The 12,651-nt window shown below is 33.1% G+C and overlaps 1 protein-coding gene across 1 annotated transcript in view; it reads right to left on the minus strand.

Annotated features, from left to right (window-relative positions):
- Positions 1 to 12,651, minus strand: part of otp (orthopedia homeobox) — a 34,643-nt gene that overhangs the window by 9,422 nt on the left and 12,570 nt on the right. The window contains exon 4 of the mRNA XM_089171175.1: positions 1,073 to 1,244. Coding sequence (XP_089027301.1) covers positions 1,073 to 1,244 — 172 coding nt within the window. The remainder of the gene's footprint in view (positions 1 to 1,072; positions 1,245 to 12,651) is intronic.

Here is a 12,651-nt window from a genome sequence, read left to right on the forward strand (position 1 = left end):
TTATACAATTTACAATAAAACAGAAAAAGAGAAAGAGATAGAGAAAATAAGTTTGAAAATATTATATCAAATTTCATTTTAATTGAATTAAAATGTTTTAATTATAAAATAATTCGTCTTACAAAAAGCTAAACAATTTCTTTCTTGATTTTTTGTTTTCTTTTTCTTTTATTCATCTTTTTCATCTTTTTAGCAAATGTGTAGATATTCGTATAAAGAAGGTATAATAAAAGACTTAAGTAATTCGAAGTTACCTTCCGTCGGTGTGAAGGAAGGAAGGAAATTAAATTAAAAGTCAAACACCGTCGTCGTCGTTGTCGTCGACGCGACTTTGCCCGTTAACTGGACTTCTTCCTATTCTTCTTCCGAATATATGAACTTTTTGCTAATTAGTTATATCGCTTGTTAAAGTGACACCTAGGAATCTCATTCTAATCACCAATATACATATATATATGTCTGTGTGTGTATGCAATATAATACATATCGTGAATCTCCGTGTCTATCGATTAATTTATCTACACTTGGAAATTATATTAATTATCTTTCATTATAGACACTAATTAATTACTTTGTACCTACATCACGTGTTTCCTGTCATTATTTAAGCAATAATTATAAAAAAAAAGAATAGTACAAGCATGCGGGCGGGTAATTGTTACAATGGACACAATTAAAAACATTATTTCATAATATAAATAATTATTAATTTATAAACAAAATACTACCAATTCCGACATTATTTATTGATTCAGTTAGTATTTTATTTACAAGTGCACAAAATTCAATATACTTATACATAACAGAACTTTTTAATCTGACTCTGAAGACCTCACGTGGGGTTGTAAAAATTCGAGTGTAAAACTTCCAAATTTAAAAATCGATATAAAACATTGTAGTACTGTAATAGAAATGAAATGTCATGAAATGAAACATTGATATTACTCTTGACACAAACAACTGTCATAATCACCTGCTCGTGTTTTTTGATAGGTTGAACAAATGATAATAGGAAAAAATTCGGAAAAAGATAATAAAGTTTTACTTAGAAAGAAAATTATTTACTTCTGACCTGTACTCACTCCCCATCTCTCCGCGGGTGCTTGAAACATCCCAGCTCCGCAAAGATCTGGACCAAAAGGTGGCAAACCATGCGACGGTAGTAAAGTACCGGTCGCACCAAACATGTTATTTGTTGTCTTTTTACGTTTCTTCCATTTTGCTCGACGATTTTGAAACCATACCTAAATCCATAACAATCATTCGTTAATTTTCATAATAAATTGTATTCATTTTATTTGCAATAATTGTGTTTATTAACTAGTATGATAAATATTGGTCAAAATTGATGAGAAATAATTTTAGAACAAAATATCAAAGCTATCGTGTTATTTAATTTTATGGGAAGAATTCATACAAATGCATCACACACCAGTTTTGTTTGAAATAAATTGAAAGAATTGCAATAAATCTTAGACAAGTTGGATTTCTTAAAACAAACGCGTTTTTATTCTATTTCCATTTTACGTTAGATTACTTTATTATACTTTATTATACTTTACTATATATAGATTACTTTTCATCAGATCACTATAATTAAGCAACGTGGGTACGTTTAGTAAAATGGATGTGTGATCTATTTGGAAAAATAAAAACCATTTGCTGTTGACTCTAAAAAGGGCGGTAAAAAGACAGGACCTTTTTGATATAGCATTGGGTTAATGCGGGAAGGTATTCATAAAGAAGTGACTTGAACCCGTAAAAGGGAGAATAAAGAAATATGTGTTTGTGACAGTCCTTAAATTTTAATATTAACAAACATACGCAAAGACATATTATTTTCCACTTCATTAAATAATCAAATTAATGTGCATACAATATCAAAGTAAAGTCAAACCAATGAAATCTACAATAAACGAAAAATAAATAAAAGAACAATAAAATAATTTACAACCTTCAAAGAATTTGGAAAATAAAGAAAAATATTAAAAGAAAAGAATTGCATTTTTGTTTTGTTTTGTTCATTAAATTATCAAACCAAAGAACGATAAAATAACAACAGATATATTTCATGAACTAATTCGTGTATTAATTCGAGAATCACGGTAAAGGTACGTTGGGCGAAACCCTCGAAATCGATATTTTCATGGCACGAAGCGCAAGAGCAAACGCTACCTAGTAGAAGCAAGTATCTTTTCAGGTTCTCTTTATCGAAGCACCAACGACGATTTTTCTTCGAGTGAGTTAGCAGTGGTAAGTTAGAGAGGGTGGTGGTAGGTTGGAAGGAAAGAAACAAAAGAAGAAAGAAAGAAAGAAAGAAAAAGAAGAAGAAGAATAACAGATGGAAAGAAAGAGAGACAGAGATAGAGATAGAGAGAGATAGAGATAGATAGATAGAGAGATAGAGAGAGAGAGAGAGAGAGAGAGAGAGAGAGAGAGAGATAGAGATAGAGATAGAGAATCCAACACTAGGTGGGTAAGATGTCCCTGGGCGTTAGGACAATATCTTCGACCCCACCGCGGGTAGCTATTAGCCGACGTTATGAGCTGTTGATTCTGGCCACGTAGTGCCCTCCTAAGCTGCCGGGGTCCCGGGGACTTGATTTATTGATATCGCATGCAAAGCCCGCCTCTGTGTTCTCCGATATACCCTACCTTACCCATACCCTACCCTACCCTCCTGTTTCTCCCCACTATAGTTCCGTGCACAAGCTAGAGTCCCTTTTCTGGCACAGTAGCGCGTACTATAGTCGTCTCATATGTGCCCATAAATTAGTACTTTAGCGTTGGAGTACATTGCGCAGACGCAGCCTCACCAACGAATCATATATATACACACACTTACACACACACACAATCACTGAGAGTAAGAGAGAGAGAGAGAGAGAGAGAGAGAGAATGAAGGGGGATCGCAGAAGCTAGAGACACCCTCTCTGCTAACGTGCACGGATTATACGAATCTAATTGGATATATGGGGTTTACACGTTCTAGCCTGCTTTAGGTATTGCCACGACCACCAGAACGATCGCTTTTCAGATTCCAAGAATCCAAGAACCTTTGACATATACATATATTTTGTTTTTCAATCTTCATTTATCTAACGTAGTAAAAGTAGAGAAAATTTCGATACGAGTCGTCTTAGTATATCTCCCTTAATCAATCCTAACATCTGTCTTATTGAGTACCTTGCAGTTCTATCATCTCAATCACTCTCTTTCTCTTCTATCATCCAGAATACGAAAGGATGGATGATTGTGACGAGATAATGGCATTAGAACAAGACTTTGTTAAGTGCATTTCTGGCTAAATCATTTAGGTTATGTGTTACAGTTACAACATCAAGTTCTCTCTCTCTCTCTTTCTCTTACTCATTCATTCCGCAAACCACACGTTTACATCAACGTCGATATTGTTAACTACATCCTATATGTAATGCATTTACAACAGTAACCATTCTTTAATTCGTTATCTGTTAATTCGTAATTAAAGTTAGTTACATTTACCAAACACTCAAAGAGACAAACTAATGTAATTAAATTTTCGTTGAAATCAATATTCAATGAATCTGTACATGTGTGTATGTGTTTATTCATATATGAGTAACAGTTTATTATCATGAATTAATTTAATCATTACAACAAATTTAGTTAGTAAAATAAATTCTTATCACATTTTCCTCAATTTATCATAGAAAAGATAAGAACATTCGTATATCATTTTTAGATATGATTGCTTTTTATATTTAATGTATATGTATACTATGTGTATGTGTATTATAATTTATTTCAATTGAGAGATCATTTCAGTGAATTTGATTAGAATAAAACATTTTTGTGTAAAATATTTGGTCTCGATTATAAAAAGACAAGAATATTCGTACATAATCTTTGGGTTTAGAGGTGTGGTTTGTTGCACTGATTTCACGCTAGAACTATGGCTAAAAGCCCATGGATAATTCGCCGTTCCACGCCGAGTGAGCATCAGTGATAGAACCCATGCGAGGGAAAAAAACACGAAGGGGAGGCGTGATATACATATATACATATATACAAACATATAAATATATATATATGTGTGTGTGTGTGTGTATATGTTCAGTATAGAGTCAGAAACGAACGTTTATATATCTCATATTATCACATATACTACATATACTATTTTCAATACCGTCGCATCGTAGTTGCATCGTTGCAAGCACGTATGTAGAGGTACGTGCGGAACTTCCGCTAATTAACGCAGCCATACGCTAATGATTCCTGTTACGAAATAACTGCCTGCAAACGAGAGCTTTCGACGAGCAGGACCTACATGTAATATATCGTTGAGTTACGGCCCCCGAATTAGCGACTCAATTTCTTTTTTTTTTTTTGTTTCGGTTTATTCTTTTTAGTTCATGGTGTTTCAGTGTTTTTTTTTTCTTTCGAAACGCTATGAGATATATACAAAATCAGATGAAAGATGAAAACCACAGAATGTGTACTATAACTATAGGCTAGTATTTATAAATAGATATTCAAATATATTCTAATAATACTTTCGACAGGGAGAATAGTTAAAGACGAATATAAATGTTTAGTGAATTAGATCGATCGATAGATCGAACGATCTATCTATCAATCCATTTGATCTGAAAATATTATTAATAGAGTTATTATCGTCGTTTAATTTAAGATCATATTTAATTCAAGGATAAATTCTATTTTATTATCTTTATAATTTTACTACACAAAAATATCTAATTTTTCCTTTTAACTAGTGGTACGTTATTCGAGAGATATATTATAGCACCTTCCTTTTTAACTCTCACATTAAAGTAATACCTTAATTCTCGTTTGAGTTGTTTAATGTGATAGGATTAGTCAGCATTCCGTGAGATTTCTAAGGTTATCCATGTAGTAGATATTAGTAGAAAAGAAGAATATTAGATGATGGGATAGGTTGAAGAACACAACTGCCTTCGAAAGCGAATCGAACGAACACACCTTTCGTTAGATGACTAAGGTTTTAACTTCGAGGTTAGAAAAAGACCCCTTTTTCAATGATGAATACTATGTTTTCTATCTCTATCTTTCTTTCTCATTCTTTTGTGGATCGGATCGAATCGTGCGGTCAATTAGGAACATTGCTTTTTAAAAATTGATCAATCACCGCATAGTACTTGGCAAGGCGCGTGCGCCATGCCAGCTGTTCCCAAGAAGCACCTGGAATCACGGCGTGGGTGGAAACGGACGTGCCGTTTTCGAGTAATCACTATTGTCTCTTTCTCTTTCTCTCTCTCTTTATCTCTCTTTTCTTCTGTTAACGATCCGTACCACGGAAACGTGCATTGAAATTTTTATTTAACAATATTTATCTCAATTGTTTATTGAGTATTTAAATGTGTATGTCTAAAGATTTTGCTTTATTAATGATTTATTGAAAACATTTATTAATATTTCATTTGCATTGATAGATAATTATTTTTGGAAGATCACTTTTTTTCTGTTATATCTATATATTATTTTTTTTTATTATGTTAATCGATACTGTTCATAGTACTATATACATCTAATCATTTAAATATATTTTCTATCGCTCTCTTTAACTTTCTTCTTTTTACACGTGAATTACAGATTATTTATTTAAATTAGTAATAAACACACAATATGAAATATTTTAATAAAAATTAAATCATTTCAATATTATTGTTTTTTTTTTTTTTAATGTACGTAGATTTTTATTCTTCACAAAAAAAAGAAAAATAGAAAAGAAAGAAGGCAGACAGTTGAAAAGAAATCAAAGTTGACTTTTTCTATTTCCTTACGTCGATCGCGAACGGCTTAAGTTTAAGTTCGAAAGAACCCTTGAGTCCTCTTTGGATAAGAAAAAGAAGAAGAAAAAATAGAAGAGAAAAAAAGAAAGAAGAGAAAGAAAGGTGGAGGGTGGAAAGGGGATGGAAAAGAGTCGGCTGGTGTCTCGAAGATGGCGAAGAAGAAAGCTCGCTTCGGACTGGCAAGGGTAGAATTTCGAGGTTAGCGAGGGTGGAGTGTTCAGGACAAGCTGCAACGTTCTGCTGGAAGCTAAGGGATGATAAGGGGGGGTTGAAAGAGGAAGAAGAGAGGGAAGAAAAGGAAAGGAAAGGAAAGGAATGGAAAGGGGAAGGGACAGAAGGGAGCAGGGGATAGAGTGTTACCACGGCGAGACCTCGTAAAAGGGGTCTCAGCAGGCGCTGATATAAATTGAGCTTGCCATCAAGGCAAGCGCCGGGATCTGCCCGAGACCTCGAAGATATATAGAAGTAGCTTTCAGTGCGCCATTGAAGAATAGTCTGACTCGTTTTCACCGAAAAAAAAATCGTCTCGAATCGGTACCGTTCCAAAGCGAGAAAACGGTAAAAAAGGTTTTATCTTTACTCCTGTCATATTTTTTTTTGTCATTTCTTTTTTGGTTATCCTTTTAACTTACAATTTCTCGACCTAATATTTTGATATTTATAAAAACATTCAATTTGTAATAATTTATCGTGAGACGCGAAGTACTTCTCTTGTTGTCAGATCCAAGAATAACTGTGAGGTTTCTTTTTTTTTATCTTTAACCCTTATTAAAGGGATGGAATAATTGAAGATTTTTATATTATCGCTTTTTGGTATGTAATAGTATCGATAAATTTAGATCTTTTAGAATTGATCATAGATAAAAGCAAATTTGTAGGATTTTATTGTAAGAGTTTTTAAAATTGGAGACGTTCAAGTATTGGAAACTCGGAGAATTATATAAATTGTGGTAAAGATTATTATTTACGACAAAATTATCGCGATCGATGTGAAAAGTTTGGAAATGAAGAAGATCTTAAAGATTTTTTAATTATTGATAATTATGATTTAAGTTGTAATATTAAAGCAACATCCACGTAAAATTAGTTGTTAAATAGATCGTATAATAAGTCAATGTTGATCATTGAACAAAGTTTAGGCGTCTTTAAAATTGCAATGATTTGCGCGTTAAGTTAATGCGATCTTGATTAATCTTGATTTATTGTCATTTAAGGTAACACGTAACCTTTTTTGTGAAAAATCTAATCTCAGTGGTCCATTATCCGCGTGGAATCATTTTTCCTCGATGAAATAATTCATATCGGTAGGAGACATATTTTCTGTAGAATTTATATGGTGACATTTACTCGTCCATCTCTCGGTAGAGAGACCTAATGAGAATAAATACTATATAAGTTCGCGCAGGATGTGCACCAGCCCTGATTGATGATGGTGCTACGGGCTCTCCTGTCCGAGGGTTGCAAGACGCATTACCCGGACCACCTACTGTTTCACGTTACATTCCGTCGTCGGCAGAGATTTTCGCCCTGCCATTAGCGGATCCTCCGGATTTTAACATCCCGTAGAATTAAAAATCAAACAGAACCTTTCTCTTGTCTATACAACAATCCTAAATCCAAAAGTCTGATATCGTATCCTTAAATATTAATATAAATAACCAAGTAATTTTTTTCTTTTTATATTGAAAATGAAAATATCAAAGTTGGTGTTCGAAATTTTGCTTAATTCTGCGTTTTATTGTTTTTTTGTCTCTCAATTACAAAATGTTCGGTAAAAAAATCAAATGCGTATTTGCGGTAGGTTTTATAAAAATGTTTTTTGTTACCGTTCCATTTCATTATCAAAATTAATTAATAAACTTCAGTCACCTTATAAAACAATTACATCGTTTGTAGAGTAAATTTACACAAACCGAGTGTATAAAAAGAAAATAGAAACCACTAAGCTAACTAAATTATTATTTCAACCTTTGAAGTTTATCTTAAATTTTGTTTTTCAAACTTACATTGATAAATAATTTGTATAAATTAATATTTAATAATCGATCAAATGTCGCGATTTTTAATTACATCAATTGAACGTTACGAAAAACGAAAATTGAATTGATCGTGTATATATAGAAAAGGGAAGAAAACTCGACGAAGGTCCATTCTCAAGCAAGGTAGGAAAATCTCGTAAAGTGTTTGTGTCGTGAATAGGACGATAAAATTCATACGACATTCATACGACGACGACGACAACGACAACAACAACGACAACGACAACGACAACGACAACGACAACGACAACGACAACGACAACGACAACGACAACGACAACGACGGTCTCGCATACATAAAACCTTCTAGCATGCACCGTCCGCTTCGTCGTAAACTTGATCCATTTATATACTTTATTATTATTTCACGCGTGCAATATCTTTGGCTTAGAAAACCCGTCGTGAAATTAGCACGAATTGTGCCATTGCCTATGGAACTAATATACCTGATTTATTTTCTATCCTGATAGCTATCTTTTTCCTACTCAATAAACCATATTTATATGGTTATGTACGGATACATATATATATTATATATATTTATTTTATTTATTTTTTTATTTAATACATTATATATATTTTCGTTCGTATAAAAAACTGTTAGAAAATTAAACACTATATATATATAGTGTTTAATTTTCTAACAGTTTTTTATACGAACGAAAATCGACTTCTTCCGCAATTAATTAAATCCCACTTTTCCACTTTTAATTCAAATATTACGAACGAATTCATTTCACATTTATGAACGATCACGTATTATAACTCTTTTTACTCTTTCTCACTCTCTCTTTCACACATACACATACACATACACATCCAATTCATATTTACGTAAAGAGATAGAAAAATAGACTCACTTTTATGGAACCATTTAATAGTGAAAATTGACCTTATAATTTTATTCATTACTAACGACACGAATATACTTCGAATCGTTTCACCGAATAATATTCACACTCTGCTCATATAAAAACCATCAAATTCCCACCCCCACACTTCTCTTTCAACGTACACACGTATTACAATATTTAAATATTATAGTAATAAACAAAACCATAGACTTCGTAAACCCATAGACCAATTTTGTGGATAAAAAAATCCAATTAAAAGAGGCAATAAAAAAAAGATTGGAATAAAAGTTGTTAAAATGGTCATAGAAAAAATAGAAAAAAATTAAAAAAAAAAAGAAAAAAAGAAATAGCCCGTTCGGCAGGACGAATTTAATCGAAGCGGATGAGAAGAGAGCTTTAGGATAATCAGTATCCGGCAGGTTTGGTGGTAGTGAAATTATTCAGAGGTTGGTAGACGTCATAACAAAATGGGCATTAGATGATGCTCCCTGGGGTCACCGCAGCGACACAGTTTATCCATTGAGAACCCCAATGCTAACGCGATGCTTCTCCATATTCCTGCCACGCAACGTGTATATAAGCACATATATACATATACACAAATAAATACATATGTACATGCATGTATATATATATAGACTTGGAAAAGGGAGCAGAAGAAGGAAGAAAATAATGGTATCTTTGTATCACGAGTTGCGTTATTGTCGTTGTTGTTGTTGTTGGTGTATACGTCGAGAATTCACACAAACACACACACATAGATAAACTCATACGCACAAATCCCGCGTGATATTTTTCGGACGGCCAGTGGTGGGTACGGTTTTCGGTGTGTTGCAGGGGTGACAACGACGATGACTACGACGACGACGACTACGACGACGACGACGACGACACGTAAGAGCTAATATCGTATCCTATGCATATTTATACGGCATTAAAAATCAGGCCTCCCTTAAAATGCATAGGCTACTGCATAGCAGACGCTTCTGAATATCTTCGCGGTTGGTCGCGTTGTTGGGACGCACGACGGACGATATCCCACCACCACCGCCACCATCTACTACTACGGATGATACTCTAAATACGCACACACCTACTTTTTTCAAAACACTTTTCTTTGAAGAGAAATTTTTGTTATATATTTTCTTTATTCTTATTTTTGCTATTTTTATTTGTTGTCCTTTTTTGTATGTTTCGTTTAAAAGGGATATCACACGTTGATAAAAGTAGTATAACAAAATATTTTCGATTATTATAAACGTGAGGAAAAATGTTTGGACACTCGCGAATATTTTATATGTCGTTATTTTATACGCTTATAGATATGCTCGTGTGCATGTATGTATTTATATTTATATACGTAGATGTTTTATGTATATATATATAACAGAGAACGATCGTCGTTAATTTGGGCAACGCGCTAATCGATGTTTTGCCCACGGTAAACAACGAGGAAAACGGTGATGATTTAAACGAGCCGGCGAACTGGTGCGTCTCCTATCGTAGTTTTGGTTGAACGTATAATTCAGGTGTGTGTTTCCTCTATCTACTGCGAAACACCCTGGAAACCATAAAGTGTGTGGAGCGTCCGTTCTCGCGTGTCTGACCACCTATCGTATGTAACTACTGCCACGTTGTTACTCCGCCATGCTAAATCGCATCGAAATAGTTTGTATATAGGGTTTATCGATCATGCCAAAATTTTCCCATAACATTCTGAGACAACTTCGATTATCATCGTGTTCATCATCATGATGATTAGAGATAATAATAATAATTATTGTTAATTAATACCCATATACCGTATAAATGTCGTTAGAACGTTAAATGGATAATCTGTGTTTATATATTTATTGCCTTTTCAATGCTTTCCAATTATTTATTTATTTATTCATCTATTTTGTTCACATTCATTTATATTAATTACTGGTCTCGTTTATTTTTAGGATATTCTTACTCGCGTACAAAAGATGAACGATTATTTCGTTATTGATACTTTTTTTATTTATTTTTATCCTCAATTTAAATTAAAATATGTTTAAAAATACAACGAAATATTTTAAAATTTATAATAAGTCTTGAAATAAATTTTTTTGTTTTTTTGTTTTTTGTTTTAAAGAAATAGATTCCATCTAATAAAAGAAAACAAGTCAATCTGAAATATTCTTCAAAAATATTAAATACTAAGCAATTTGTACACAATTTTAATATTAAAATCGAATATATATATTTTAGAATTTATTAAAAATATTTTTAAACACGTAATAAAAATTTTGCAAACAAATGTATGTAGCTTCGAAACGATTTCAAAATAATTTGATAATGTACAAAGATACGAAAAAAAATTGTTGTTTTAAAAATTTGTAAAAGTAACAAATTGTAACGAAATATTTCGAAGGATCAATACAGAAAATCAGAAGATAGATTCGTTGTCAAGTAAAGGTGAAAGGAAGCAAGAACGTCTTCGTTTTGGAACGTTACCGTCGGGACAATAACGAAGCGCGTTTACCCTCGCGACGTAGTCACTTGTTTCTCCCATAGGAAAACGGAATGACATAGCCATTCGACTGTATCCCATGGGATATTTTGAAAGCAATACTTTGCAGAAGGCAAGCGACGGGCCCTTATTCCTTCTCCCCGTTTCTCTCACTTGCACACGGCATATGCGACTTTTAGCAAAGTATCCTAACACATCCTATGTCGATTCGAGCTTTGATTTTTCTGAAAAGTCCTTCGATATCGTCCTGGGATATATACTTCGAGACACGTCATACTCCTTTCTTTATAGTTGTACGGGAATAAAAACTTGTTTACTTTAGAGAATATTCTTTTAAAAAAATATTATAATATCATTCTTTTAAAACTAATCTTACTTATTAGTTACTTTTTTTATTTAATTGTAATATTTGTGTGTTAGATAATTTTTGTATTCATTTAATTTTTATTTTAAAACGTTAATACTAATATTAACCCATTTATCAATAATTATGACAGAAAACTAAGTTAACAAATTTTTAAAATTTAAATAAAATTAATTTCCATGGATATATTTTTCATCTAAAACGTAGTCATAATTATCGAAACAAATAATTTACAAATCTAATATTATATATAGAAAATTGGCAAAAGAAATTTCATGAAAATAATAGAACAACCAGATGAAAGTTATCAACGAGACAATCGTAAAAATGGACAAATCGAGAATCGCTTTGGAGAGTAGTCCTTTTATTTTCGGATTTTGTTCTTTCTTTCTGTTTTCAACGGGCGGGAAAAAAGTCACGTGGAGTGTATGTATATATAAAAGGAGGACAAGGAAGGTGGACCGAGCCAATAAAATTTGCCGAGCAGTAGTAATCGAAAGGACCCTTCAGCCTAGAAACGAGCAGTTACCTGAGGTAGTTAAGTTAAATGCCTGTTAGCAGACGTTAACTGCTCGGCGCTATGGGTTCTATTCCGCGGACGATTGCAATTTTAATCGACTCTTCATTATGATTAAATTTAAATCGGCTCTGCACGGAGAGGAGAGTCTAATAAAGCTCGTTCGTTCGCTGTTTCATGTATATAATATATATATATATATGTGTGTGTGTGTGTGTGTGTGTGTGTGTGTGTGTATTTTGTATGTATATAAGCGAGCACCTGGCCCCCGGAAATAGAAAATGTCTCCTGGGCGGATTAAAATACGCGTAATTAAAATCGTAAAGTGCCGATATACTCGATCCCAAAATAGACCGGTTAGTCTTTTTAATGAATGCACCGACTGAAAAAAGCTTTTGTCTCAACGCCGATAGCTGGAATCAGGTGGGAACGAGGGTTGGTACTGGGGAAAGAGGGTGGGAACAGGACAGAAAGGGAGGCGGGCTATCTCTTTTTGCAAAGAATCGAGATGATTGAGTTTTATTTGAAACACCAAGTATATAACTGAAGCGAAACAGTTACAGAAAC

Source organism: Polistes dominula, unplaced genomic scaffold (genome assembly GCF_049000335.1).
Source record: "Polistes dominula isolate Pdom_NZ unplaced genomic scaffold, Pdom_raw_medaka contig_31, whole genome shotgun sequence".
In the NCBI taxonomy this organism is placed as follows: Eukaryota; Metazoa; Arthropoda; class Insecta; order Hymenoptera; family Vespidae; genus Polistes; species Polistes dominula.